At 55.5% G+C, this 14162-nt stretch overlaps 1 protein-coding gene across 1 annotated transcript; it reads left to right on the top strand.

Annotated features, from left to right (window-relative positions):
- The first annotated feature begins 8058 nt into the window (after positions 1-8058).
- On the top strand, positions 8059-10448 carry GBX2 (gastrulation brain homeobox 2). The gene is given in 3 exon segments (XM_055812475.1): positions 8059-8324; positions 8326-8746; positions 9157-10448. Coding segments are annotated over 3 exon segments (1035 nt in total). The 5' UTR covers positions 8059-8234; the 3' UTR covers positions 9681-10448.
- The last annotated feature ends 3714 nt before the right edge of the window (positions 10449-14162 follow it).

Below are 14162 nucleotides of genomic sequence, written 5' to 3'. Positions count from 1 at the left end.
ACTGGGACCAGAGGTGCAGCTTGGAAGCTGTTAGCAGGATGCAATATCCAGTGGCATTAATATAGACCAGAAAATAGACCAGAAATCTTTTCTTTTTTTTTTTCTTTTTTTTTTCTTTCTTTTTTTTTTTTTTTTTTTTTTTTTTTAATGTAGAAGCCACCAAGAAAGAGCTGGTTATGCCATGCAGAAGTGGAGGTGGGGAGTGACCCCCTATTTCTCCCGGCTCCCCACAACCCAAGGCACTCACCAACACCTCCTGTACCCATCGTCCCATTGCTGCCCCCGGGCTGGCACGTGGAGGGGCTGGAAAGCCTGGTGGCAAGCCAGAGTGGAGGAGTTTGGGCTTTCTTTTCACATGGTGACTTGGCAAAAGGCACCAGGAGGAGCAAGGATTTGTTTTTCCAGACCCTCAGGCTCCCCAAATTAATTTCTGTTGAACCAAAGCAAGGGCATACACGTGCCCCTTGGAAGAACAGCTGTCCTCATGCTAGCAGCTCTGCCACAGCACTCACCAAATTGTTCCTCTGCTTAATTACACTCACCATTTAAAAATATATATAGAAATAAATCAGCCTTTTTGCATGTTGGACTGGACTTTGCACCAGCACCCAACACTATGGTGGGTTACACAGCCGATGTGTGCAGGATGCTGGCAGCATCCCTGGCTCCCAGAGGGAGCGCGGTAATGGGGAGGGTAAGGAATTTCCCCCCTCTCAGCTTCCACCTGCTGCTTCTGCAGCTTCCTTCACCCTTTAAGTTGTACGCAGGTGTGCAAGGGCATCGCCAAGCCCCCCCTCATTCCCCATGTTCCCCATGTTTCGTGGCTGAGCCCTGAACCACACGGGAATGCCCCACAGAAAAGCCCCACACCAAATCTCTGCGAGACCTGGCACTTCGTGACTTTAGTGACTGTTCTACCTTATGGTTGGTTTCAGCGGTCAGAGCAGGGTGGGGGATTGAAGGGGATTTAGGGAAAACACATCCTGGCTGAGTCATGGGGTGTTTGAACCAGCCAAATCTAAATTTTGGTGCCTCTAACGAGTCTTTCATCTTTTGTGTGGTCGCGAATTGGGAAGAATGACACGTTTTACATCCGTATTGGGCAAGTTTGCATGGAGATAGAATCCCACCAGGTGATCGCATCCTCCCCCAAAATCCCTGACCTCGGCTCCCCATCCTGCAGCTACAGTTGGGGAATAAAATGCACATCAAAGGGGAGAAAGGGAAGAAACCCAACAAAAGCAGGTCTGTGCGGGGGAGCCCGGCCCGTAGTCTCGCCGCGGGGCCGGGAGGGACCGCGGGGCGCCGGGGGAAGGGCCGTGGGAGGTGGGGAACGGCCGCGGGCACGCGTGGGGTGCCGCCCCACGCACTGCCTGCTCGGCGCCCCGCGGCCCGCAGGGGGCGCCCTGGGCACGGCCGCCGTCGGGGGGCGCGGGCGGCACCCCGGGGATGCGGCTGCTTCCGCGCCGGCGGGAGTGAGGGCGGCGGCAGCAACACCGCACCAAGAAAAAGAAAAAAAGGGGGGAAATGTAAAAAAGAAAAAAAATTACTTTTAGGGCGTTGGGGCTTTTTTTTCCCCCCCTCCGTGTCAGCCGCGCTGCCGGCGGCGGTGGGAGCGCAGCGGGCGCGGCGCGGGGCGGGATGATGCTGCGGGCGGGATGATGCTCCGGGCTCGCCTGCTTGGCTTGATAAGTTTGGCGGGCTGGCAAAGGAGCGTTTTGGTATATATATATATATATAATTTTTTTTTCCTCCTGCCGGCGCCTTGTTTTGATGCAGATGTTATGGGAAAGGATCATTTTTTTATTTTTTTTTCCAGCAGCTAAAGACGGGAGGTCACATTAACTTATAATACAGAGACACATAAAAATGCGATTATGCCTGCTAAACAGAACACAGTAGGCTGCTAGTTAAGACAATGAGATTTCCAGGAAGCGATGCATAAATTCTTCAAAAAATGACACATTTTTCACGTTTCATTCCAATTAAATTACTGAGGCAGCTAACACAGCGCTGCGCACACCATACATTTGGGTGAAATGAAGGCTTTTCTGGTTTTTTTTTCTTTTTTTGCAAGTCTATCTGGATGCGCGTGTTTTATGAAAGGCGGTTAATATTAAGCTGCTATTAAGGAAAAAAATGTCAGAGACCTTCGCTCCTCGCCTTTTTCATGTGGCGGGGCTGGTCCGTCTCGGTTTTCCACCCTGCAGCAATAAACCGCCGATGGTCCTGGCCGGCAGCGGCTGCAAAATAATTTCCAAATAACAGGAATTACCCGCCCTGATGCACACACGTCTCTGTTTGCAAGGAGCTGGTTAAACAGCCGGGGCTGGGGAGAATTAAGGATCGCCCCCCTCAAAAGGCTCTGCAGACCCGTCGGGTGGTTCCCCAGCCGGGGTCCCTCCGGAGCCGCCGCCGGAGCCGCTGCCGCGGGCAGGATCGGGCCCCCCCCGTGGCGGCTGCGGGGATGGAGGGGGGTGTGGGGGGGGGGTGTCCCGGTGGGAAGCCGGGCTTGCTTCCCACAGCCTTCTCGGTGGCTGAAAAGGGGCTCATCAGGGTGATAATCAAGCCGAAGTGGCCCCGGTAATGAAATAGCATTTGATTTTTTTTTTTTTTTTTTTTTTTTTTTTAAGCGAAGAGAGGCACCGCGCAGGCTGCGCTGAGGCGGGTGATCCGCAAAGCAATACAAATCAGAAATGAGATTTTTGAAGTCCTAATGAACCTGATTGCAGGAACATTTATAATCCCCCATGGCTTTAAATGAAATCAGATATAATCAGGAGCTATGGGGAAAGGGAGTGTTTACAGGCAGAGATTGGGAAGTGCTGCTGTATTAGTAAAGATGCTGTTCCTTCTATTGATGTCTAAAATGATGGATAATGTGAGAATGGCAAATATACTATTTGTCTAATGGCTCTGCAATTAAATTCCCCTGTAAATGACCCATGCCTCATTTCATCCTAATCTATGGAATTTTGATTGAATTCGTCAGCTCTAATTGAAAAATACTGCACTTTAATGTCTGCAGTGCAGTTTCAGGACCGCGCTGGTTTTAATGAGACGGTGCCCCTCTGACCTGGGAATATTTTAGACTTTTATTCGGGATTTTTAAACTGGCGGATTTCTCAACTATATTCCACGAAAAGCCGGGAATGAGGGTGTGTGTGCTTTTCCACCGCTAGAGATAATCTCGCCGTACCGATGCGCTTTATTAAGGGCTCCTTTAGCGCTCTTAAAATATTTGGACTCTGGTTATTTAAATACATATCAATTTAAAGAAAAGAAAAAAATTAAAAAGCCTATTTCCCCTCATCCGAACGAATTTGGGGATATGAACAGGGATTACCGAAGCCAAATTTATTTCTTTCTTTTTTTTTTTTTTTCTTCCTAAACCTGCACGGCGTTCTTTTTACCCTTTTACCCTCCTTTTTGCTAACCCGAAAATCCCGAGCGCCTTCAAGTTTGTTTAAAAAAAAAAAAAACACAAACCAAAACCAGAACCAAAAAATACACCCACAAAAAAAACCCCCAAAAACCCAAACAAACAAACAAAAAACCAAACAGGGAAAAAACCCATGCAGGGGAAAGAAAAAAACAAAAAAAACCACAACGCCCCAAAAAGGACCACAACTCCTGTGCATGGGGTGGAAGTTGGGAGTAGAGGACACCCCCCCACTCCGAAGCCGCGGCCGCCCCGAGGCGGCGGGGATGGTCGCGGGGGGGTGGCAGCCCCCGCTCCCCGCGGGGCCAAGCTCCCAGCCTGAAATGAGTTCAAACGGGAACACGCGAAGGAGTTAATGGGATTAAGCTATGAACGAGGGGGTTTGGGTTGATTTCCCCCGCCCTCCCCCCCCCCCCCCGGGAACCGGAGGGGGAGGCGGGAGGGAGGTCCCGGGGCCGCAGCGGCGCCTGCGGACACGCGTGGGGCAGCGGGGCGCCCCCCTCCCGCATGGCCGGCGCGCCCTCGCCGAGGGCCAAATCCTGCTCTCCCCCCCTGCCCCTCTTACTCCCAGCTCCTGCAGCCCAAAAACACTGAAATAAACCCACTGCCACCCAGGAAACTGCCTCCCCGGCCGAGCCGGGGGGACTGGGGTACTGGATGGAGAGCCCCGGCTGCATCCCTTATTTTGGCATTCAGCGCTCTCACCGAAACCCTACATCACTAAGTGCACACTGATTTTTGGGGGGGTAGTTTTGCTCATGGTCTCCCCTCTTGCCTACCCCCATCCCTAGAAAATATGGCTTTCAAAGCACAGTAGGGTGAGATGCTTTTGGTGACGTTTCCCATGCAACTAAAATTCCCCCAAAGAATGCAAAGGGTCTTGCAAGAATTAGCTCACTAGGGTTTCTGTAAATCTGAGTTTTGCTTTTGATAAAGTCATTGGTTTCACCATCCACCGCAAAACAAAGCTGCCCCCCCTAGCCCCCCTCGATGGCCCAGCAGCCTCAGGGACCGGCAGCAGCACGCATCCCGCTCCAAATAATGCACCTCACCACCATAGCCCCCTTGATGCCTGGTAGGAGGATGGACACGAGCCCGTGTGCCCCATGGAAACCCACAGCACAGCTCCCTACACACAGGCTGGAGGTGCCCAAAGGGCCAGAACCAGCCCCCAGCCCCACAGGCATGTGGTGGGTCAAGCTGCCAGCCTGGGTGGAAGGATGCTCTGACCTCTGCCACCCTACGGACTTGCACTGACAAGGGTTCAAGCACCTCTTGGTTTTCCTCTTCCTTCATGATTCCCTCGTTTCACTTCCTCGCTCCAAAATGCTGTTCCTCCTCCCTACCCTGATGCGGGGGAAAAGCCCACGGTTTATTGAGCACACACTCTCTCCACCCAACCGAGAGCCCCGCCAGAGTCACAGACACCCCTCACAATCTGCCCAGCTCAAAGATGTCTCCACATACCTGATGCTCCTTTCCTGGCTTTCTAGGGTTTTTGGGTTTTTCAAGGTTTTCGAGGACAAAACCTGTCAGAAGCCACCTGCTCTTCAGCAATCCCTGTTCTGGCTAACATGGGACCCTCCCTGAGGTGCATTTTGGTGCCACATTGCACCACAGTGCACACTGGGGCCATGCGGGACCAGGTCTGCACCCACCCTATGGCCCAGCCATGCTGCCCAGGTGGAAAAGGGTCTCCCCCTTCACCCCAACCAAGTGTGACCCTCCAAAGTACTGATTTCTACCATCTACTCACGTTTAGACCCCCTAGGAAAGGCTCTTGCAGTGTCCCCGTGACAGTGGGGGTCCCTCCGTGGGGTGCGGGGACGGCTGGCCAGGCTTCCCTGCCCGCCCTGCTTGCCCCTTGCCTCCCTCCCGCCTGTTACACTTCCCAGGCACAATCATGCTCCGGTTGCTTCTCCAACAATCAGAGATTGCCGACGTTTTTCTCCGGGAGAAAAATCAGCTAATTATGTGCCTAACAAAAAGCCTATTCTCGTCTGAAATAATACTCCCGTCTTGCAAAGGCACTTGTTTGTGGGCAAATTTTGAAGAGGGCTGACAATAAAAACAGCTGCAGGAGCTGGGTGTTGGTACACATTTCCATGCCCTGCCAGATTACCATGCCTAATTATCTCCCCTTTCCACAATCTAATGCGGTTTCCTGAAAAGAGATGTTGGTTTTTTTTTTCCTCCCGCGCTTTTCTATTTAAACGAAAGCTTTGCTTTTCCGCAACGATTTCCAGCCTGCTCTGGTTGGTTTTGGAAGGAGCGGGGATGCTGCTGATTTGGGGGGCTGGAGGGTTGAGCTCGGCTCCATCCACCACAGTGGAAAGGAGCAGGAGGCAGCGGAGGGGTCGCAATTGGATGATGCCTGATGGATCACAGGGAGGGGGGAAAGGGGAAAAAATTGGAGAGGAACAACCACGCATACAACTACGAAGCATCCACAGGGGAGATCAAAACCTTGCCGGCACTGATGCTGGGAAAAATCCCAAGCGCCACACTACCACACATATGGTGGCCTCTGCAAGAGGAGCTGGGACATATGGAAATGAGCTGTATAAGTAAACTTTTCCCAGTCCCTTGAAGTCAGAGGTGGGCCCCAAAAGTGTGTGTCTACACACATACGCCCCCTGCCCCACCAGCAGCAGCTGCTTCAATGGCCATCCACCCCGTCCCATTTGCTGCATAGCCAGGAAGAATTGTTTCTCCAGCAGAAACGCAGCACTGGGGAGTGAGGACCCCAAAATTCATGCCTTGGGTGAACAACCGGGCTCGGTACCCAAAAAGCTGCATCAAGTCAGGGATGGGGAGCCAGGTGCAGAACCAGCCAGCAAAACTGCGCCAAGGCCCAAAAGCAATAACCCCCCCTAATCATTTCTGCCCAGAAAAGAACGGTTTCAGATGTTAGCTGGAAATGTGGAGGGATAAACTGACCCAGATATCCGGGCATGGGGCGGGGGGCAGCCCCCAGCCCCCGTTTGGGAAAGCTGCCAAGCTTTGCTGGTGGGAATTAGCAGCAAGTGGATTTTTTTTTTTGGGGGGGGGGGGGTGGGGTGCTGAAAATGCCACTTGCTGACGGCTGGGTAGGAGTTTGTGACATCCCCCCCGCCAGGGGACACCAACGGGCACATTTTTGAAGGGGTAAAAGCCTGCACTGCTCTGAGGGTGGGGGTCCCTTGGGATGTGCAGCTATGCCGATGTTGTAGGGACCACCCTCACCCCTTGCCTCACCCTTACATGTCCTCTGGGTTTTTGGGGGCCTGGAGGGTGGCCAGCCAAGAGGGGTAGGATCTGGGGGACAGAGCGTGGCTGTCCCCATCCTTGGCACCCACTGGCCCACTTGCCACAGGGGGTCACCTTCCTCCTGGGGTGTGCAGCCCCCCCGGGCCTGACATCTGTCATCCTCCCCTGGAAAACATGAGCATCAATTAGCTAGGAACAAGCGGTGGGTCATTAAGAGCTCCCCAAGAGGGCAGGCCTGGCAGGAGTGAGGTCTCCCACTGACCTTTGGTTTGGGGGTACCCTCCCCCCATCCAGAAGCCACTTTGAGTCAGGTTTTATGCCCAAAAGCCCCCGAAAACCAAGCTCAGAGGCACAGCCGGCACCATTGTCCCGGGAAGGCTTCAACTTCCCAAAGGCAGGAGGGATCCCACCCCCAGCCAACTCCCCTCCTTTTTTTTTTTCTCCCCCCCCCTTTTTTTTTTTTCATTTAATTTTATTTTCTAAACCACTTGATCTTTGCTTGGGAACCTCCATTAATTGCCTGGGTTTGCCTCTTCGCCTGGTCCCTTTATCATTATTTATGGCCTTTGAAATTGTGTAAAGTTCCCTTGACGTTCAATTTACAAGTTTGGGGGCTTTTTCTTTTTTTTTTTTCTTTTTCCTTTTTTTTTTTTTTTTTTTTTTTTGTTCCAGCTTTTGTCCTCGCCAAAGACGTCGTGTTGGAAAAGGCTTTGAGCCGGCCAACATGAGAGGCTCGCCGGAGAAAAGGGAGCAGCCCTCCATCGCTTTTAATTCTGCCGTGTTGCTGAATGGCTCTTTTACATAATTGCAGAAGCAATTTCAAAGCCAAGCCAGGGGCTGACTTTACCCAGAACCACATGGAGCCTATTTGGGGGCTTTTCAAAAAAAAAAAAAAAAAAAAGGGGGGGGGGGAGAGAGAGGGAGAGAAAAGCATGAATAAAATGGTGTGTTTTTTTTTTTAAAAAAGGGGGGGCTCAGTGCTTTGGAGGCACCAAATTGGTGTGTCTGATGGGGAATGTCACACGCCCTGGGGGAGCGGGGCACCCCGCGGAGGCCCCCGACGGCACCGCGGGCCGCCAGTCCCCGGCGGAGCGTCCCAGGCGCGGGCCCGCGGGGCAGGGCGCGCTCCCGCGCGGGCCGCCCCGTCCGGCGGCCAGCAGGCGGTGGGTGGGGAGGAGGGGGCGGAGGAGGTGCTGGAGGCGTGGCCAAACCGCCCGGCCCCTCCCCGCCCCCCCTCCCGCCCAATGGCAGGCGGCGGCGGCGGCCACGTGGGGCGGGCCGGGTTCCCAGCCGGGCAAAATGTGAATGGGCGCGGGGGAGCGCGGGCGGGCAGAGCGGCGCGGCGGCGGCGGCGGCGGGCGGGCTCCGCGGGGGCGCACGGCGGCGGGCGGGGGGCCAGCCCCGATGTGCGGGCGGCGGCGGCGGGCCGCGGCCCCGCTCCGCCCCGGCTCTGCCCCACGCGTGGGCGCTGCGCGGCTCTGAGGAGGAGGAGGAGGAAGAGGAGGAGGAGGAGGAAGGTGGTCGCTCCCGCCGCCGCTCCGGCATGAGCGCGGCTTTCCAGCCCTCGCTGATGATGATGCAGCGCCCGCTGGGAAGCAGCACGGCCTTCAGCATCGACTCGCTCATCGGCAGCCCCCCCGCCGCCCGCCCCCGGCCACTTCGTCTACACCGGCTACCCCATGTTCATGCCCTACCGACCCGTGGTGCTACCGCCGCCCCCCCCGCCGCCCCCGGCGCTACCGCAGGGCGCCCTGCAACCGGCGCTGCCCCCCGCGCACCCCCACCACCACCAGCTCCCCAGCCTGCCCACGGGTTTCTGCTCCAGCCTGGCTCAGGGCATGGCCCTCACCTCCACCCTCATGGCCACGCTGCCCGGCACCTTCCCCGCCTCCCCCCAGCACCAGGAGGCCGCCAGGAAGTTCGCACCCCCGGGTAACTTCGATAAAGCCGAGGGGATACCCCCGGACGGCGGCGGCGACGATGGCAAAGCCTTTCTGGGGAAGGATGGAGCCCTCCTGCCCTTCCCCGCCGCCGACGCCGTCCAGGCCTCCCTCGGTGAGTGAGCGCCGGCGCCGGCGGGGGGGAGCGGGGACCCGCTGCCCGCTGCGCGCATCGCCCCCGGCGGGGCGGGCTGGGAGGGGGTCGGGGGAGGGGGCGGCCCCGGGGACGGGGGACCCCCGGGAGGAGGCAGGGCTGACCCCGGGAGTCCGGTGGCCGCAAGGCCGGGGAGGAGGAGAAGGGAGTTTTCGAGACCCTGCCGCTTGAAAAAAAAAAAAGAATAAAATATAGCCAACGGAAAGCCACGCGAAACAGAACAAAACAAAAAAAAAAAAGGGGGGGGGGAAAAACCAAGCTCACCCCCAAAACCGACAATTTTCGGGTGATGGAGCTGCAGGCCGGGGGACGCGGTGGCTGGGGGATGGAGGGTACCAAGTGCTAACGAAAGGCCTCTGCTTCGCTTCCAGCCGGGGCTCTCCGGGGCCAGGGGAAGGAGGACCCCAAAGCAGAAGAGGACGCGAAAGGCAAGGAGGAAAGTTTCTCCATGGACAGCGATCTAGACTATAGCTCGGACGACAATATCCCCGGCCAGGCGGCTCACAAGGAAGAGGACTCTGGCAACGCGCTGGAGGAAAACCCCCAAAACCCCCCCAATTCCACCAACACCACATCCACGGGCAAAAACCGGCGGAGGCGAACAGCCTTCACCAGCGAGCAGCTGCTGGAGCTGGAAAAGGAGTTTCACTGCAAAAAGTACCTGTCCCTGACGGAGAGGTCCCAGATCGCTCACGCCCTCAAACTCAGTGAAGTGCAGGTGAAAATCTGGTTCCAGAACAGACGGGCTAAATGGAAACGGGTCAAGGCGGGCAATGCCAACTCCAAGACAGGGGAGCCCTCCCGAAACCCTAAGATCGTGGTACCCATCCCGGTGCACGTCAGCAGGTTCGCGATCAGGAGTCAGCATCAGCAGCTGGAGCAAGCCCGACCCTGATCTCTCCCTACGCTCAGAGCCACAAGTTTTTGAGGGAAAACTTTCCAAATCGGGGTTTAAAAGCAACCCACCCGAGAAAGAAAAATAAAAAAAAAAAAAAAGGAAAAAAAGAAAAAGCAAAACCCCCCTAAAGCAAACAGCAGCCAACGAGAAGAAAATCCCACGCGAGCACAAGGCAAATCCCCGCCACGAGCGAACTTTAAAGCGAAACTTCCCGCTTACCGAGTCAAGCGAGAGCCTGCGAAGGAAGGAGGCTTGGGAACTGTTGTGGTTCGGAGCAGGAATACCAAACCCTGGAAGAGACACAGATATTTATTATTACGCTGCCCCGCTTTGTACATACCCGTGCTCCTCGGCCGCGACGGGGCCCACGGATGCGGTATGGTGTCGGCACCGGACCCAGCAGCGCTTTGCCCGTGTCCCCCCCGCACCGCAGGGACCCCCCCCCCCGCCGACCCCGCAGCGCGCCTTTAGCCATCTTTTGGGTTTTGTTTCTTATCGGGGGCGAAAGGTAAAAAAAGACGAGAGAACAAAAACGAAAGAAAACTAAGAGTTTCATTTCATGCCTTTTTTATTGTTTGGTTTTATTACCGATGGCTGAGTGGCAGGCGCTGGGGGACGATTTTTTAAATATATTTTTTGCCTGGCTTTCTGTCGATTTGGTTTGCCTATTCTATCAAGCCATGTTTAAAAGAGAGAGAGAAAAGGGGGGGGGGGAAAAGCACGATCTTCTCTATTGTGTTTAATTTATTTCAATGTAGCTTATTTCCTTATAAGTTATGAAATTTAAAAGCAAACTAAGTCTTGTGAATAAAAACCGACAAAGAAAGAAAAAAAAGAAAAAAAAAAAAAAACCCTTCCATCCCCCGGCTGTTCTGTCCAGAATTTGGCGTTGAGCTGATTTTTCTTTTCCCCTCCTGCGCTGCCGGAGCGGAGCGATGCTGCTCTCGCCTGTTTTTTTTTTTTTTTTTTTTTTTTTTTTTTTGCGAAGCCACGTTTATTGTCGGGGAGGGGGGGAGACGGGCAAAAGTTTCCCTTTTTTGGGGAGGAGAGGGTGTGTGGGAAAGCTGGGAAAAGGTTTTTCGTGCGAGTAAATGTGGATGCCTTCGACCGGGGGGGGGGGGGGGGGGGGGGGGGGCAGGAGCACCCCCACATTCCCCCCCGGCAAGCCGGCGGGTCCCAGCCCCCTGGTTTTGGGGGCGCAGCCAGGGCACGGGGGCTGAGGCGCAGCGAGCCGAGGGGGAGTCGGGGCCGGAGGGTCCCGCGTTCCTACCGCCCCCCCTCAACACTCCCCCCCCCCGCATCTTTTTCATCCTTTTCATCACGGTTTTTTCTCCCATTTTACACATCCCGGCTGCATCCGCGCCGGTGACACCGTATCGTTGGCGGCAGCGGCCGTTAGGAATTGGAAAGCGTTCATTATTGCCCGAGGAAAACGGGGGTGCCAGGGGGGAAGGGGGGGAGGGGGCTACTAAAATTAAACTAGGGGGGCATTCAAGGGAGCGACTCGCTCCCGAGGTAACGGCGAGGCTGCCGGGGCAGACTCCGGCGAGTAAATCAAGGCTTGGCGGTGGTCACATCATTTATAGCCCTTGCACTTCATCATGTATTTATTTATTTATTTATTATTATTTCGTGGCGCGGGGCTCGGAGGGGGCCGGCGGCGGCTTCGGGGGGTGGGGGTAGGGTGGAGCGGGGTGTCCTGGCTCCCCTCGCCCACCCGTCGCCCACCGAAGCCCCCCGGCCCCGGGCCCCTGCCTGCCCCATGGGCAGCCGCGGACGCGCGGGGGCTGGTGGCAACCCACGGGAAAATCCAGCTTGTTTGGCAGCCGCCGCCACTGCCTGCTCCTTTGCCTCATTCCAAAAAATATTATTATTATTTTAAAAGAATACTACTTTCTGGTTTCGTTTCTACGCGGGGCGAGGGGAGCGGGGAACCGGGGCACGCGTGGGGAGGTCCCGTCCCCCCACGCCTCCCCCGGGCTTCCCAGCACTGGTTCTCTTCGGAGCGCTTTTTTTTTTTTTTTTTTTTTTTTTAATACTTTAATTTTTTTTGATCTGCTTTTGGTGCAAAGGGGCTGCTGCTCGGGAAGCGCCGCAATCAGGAGCCGGCTCGGGCGAGCAGCAGCCTGGCTGTACCCCTCCACGGGGGGTGGGGGGTGTATTTTAGGGAGGAGCAGCTGCTCCTCACCCGTGTCCCCCAGTCCCCCGTCCCCCCCACCAGGGCAGCCTCCCTTCTACAAGCCAGCATCTGCCCCAGGCGCAGGAAAGTTCTTTGCTCCGTGGGTTGGGGTCCCCCATCGCCCCCCCATTAGCAGGAGTGGGGCTTTGGGGCTGGAGGGGGGCGCCCCGGGCCGGGGGCCGGAGGAGAAGGAGATAAACAAGCGAGGGGGTTGATAGCTGTCATCATCACCATCATCATGGCTTTCATTTGGCTGCCTAATGAGTCAGATCACAGGCAGAGAGAAAAATTGTCAATCGCCCAGGCTCTAATGAATTTTTTTGCAAATTGTAATCAAGCCAGGCCGTCTCAGCTCGCTGATTAATGAGACCCAGGAGGCCCGGCCAGCACCTCAGCTTTTTATTCCATCCCGTCCTCCCTGCACTAAATTAACAGCAACTTGTCTGAGCTTCAAATTAACTCCCAATGATTAATTCTGATGGGGGGGTCTGAAGAATAGCTCGTCCTAATAGGCACTGGCCTCTGATGCTGTTTGAAATTAATACACTTCCCCTTTGGCTGCCGGCTTTAATCCAAGGTTGGGTTTTGACATCACTATATTTGTTGTTACAATAAATTCCTCTTACATCTGCAGATCAAATAATTGCGCTGCTCGGGGAGCGCAGCAGAAATGCCGGCCCGCTTCGCAGCAGCCTGAAGTCGTAGGGGAAGGAAAGCTGCCCTCTCCTCTCTGCTTCACCTCCAGCCTGCCTTAGGAAACCCCCTTTTTTCATTGATTTATAAATATACACACACATTTTGAAGCCACCGCTGTTCAGCAGCACTGGGATGCAGCGGCCGGAGGAGGCGACCCCTCTCCGGCGGGGCGAGGAGCATGCTGCCTCGCTCTTAAATAAGACATCAACTGCTTTTAAATCCGCCCCCCCTCACCCCCTCACCGCAGCAACCCGGCAAACTCACCGCATGCCAGGGCTGCCGCAGAGGCCAGACAAACTCAGCGCATGCCAGGGCCGGGGGGGGATGGGGACGAATCCAGCTGCGACCCCCCACTTCCTCGGAAGGGGCAGCTCTGCCTTCCGCCTTGTTTCTGTTTGTATTGACTTAATTGGTTTAATTATTTCAGCTGGGACTAGGCAGGCTCAGCTTTGTGCCCCTCCTGCCCCCGGGTTGTGGCTACCCTGCCGACAAGGACCCCTTTGTGCCTGGGCAGGGGGTGCCGGACCCCCTCTCAGCCCTCTGCTGGGGTTATCCCCCCTGATGGCAGGGCTTCCCTGCCGAGCATCCACCAGAGTGGGGCTGACCCCAATATCTGGAGGGGTGGGCGAGGGGGTCCATACCCTTGCTGGGAATAAGCCCTGCAAGGACTGAGCATCCCTCCCCATTCCCCAATGGGTGCAAGTTACTCCCTGCAGAAGACACCCACCCCTCCGGGCTCGCTGTCCTACAGGATCGGGCCCCCTCTGTGCGCTTCCACAGGGCTGTATCAATCTTCATCCACAAGGAAGAGAGCGATGAGGCCGATAAGCGGCCGCCAATGCAAATTCCCGCCGTCACCGTCATAAAGCACCCGGCACCCTGACACACAAAAGCAACACCATATGTACGAAGACAACCTGTATGAATTATAAATTGCATCATAAAAATTGATTGCCTATCCCAACCCTTCAGAAACATACGTGGTGTGTGTGTGTGAGAAATCCCCCCCCTAGTCCAGGCAGAAACCCACCCTGTGCCCGAACTGGCTGCCCCACGACGGGAGGGGATGCTCTACCAAGCCACCCTGCATCCCTCGTGGGTGCGAGGTCCCTTCCCGTCCCCCTCCCAGCCGCTGCGGGATGCTCGCCCGCCCCTGCTTGCTTGCTCTTTCTCCCTCCCGTTACGCCTGGCCCATAGAGAGCCTTAATCTATTTATTTCAAGCCACTTCATCCTCTCTCCCGCTTTTGTCCCGGCCCCAGCCTCTGGCTTTGTGGCAGGACCGCGGAGGTTTTAAAAGCCCCTTCCCCTATAGTTTGAGGTCTCCTTGGCTGCCTGAATTACAATGGCTAAAACAGGATTACACTGACCTGATCCTATTAAACTCGCCAATCGATCTGTGCCGCCCCTCCCTCCGGCTCTGCAAACTTACTCGCCCAACTTTCCCTGGGGCTCAGCCTGTGAAGAGAAGCGAAAGGCCGCTGTTCCAGGCAGGCCTGATGGAGAAAGGATGGATAGAAGCTATGGGGTTTTTTTTAGTTTGGTGTTTTGGTTTGGTGGGGTTTTTTTTTTTGGGTGTTTTTTTTTTTTTTGAGCCACGTGGATT

The sequence above is a fragment of the Falco peregrinus genome, chromosome 8 (assembly GCF_023634155.1).
Source record: "Falco peregrinus isolate bFalPer1 chromosome 8, bFalPer1.pri, whole genome shotgun sequence".
NCBI lineage: Eukaryota > Metazoa > Chordata > Aves > Falconiformes > Falconidae > Falco > Falco peregrinus.
This window is presented reverse-complemented; position numbering and strand designations above follow the sequence as displayed.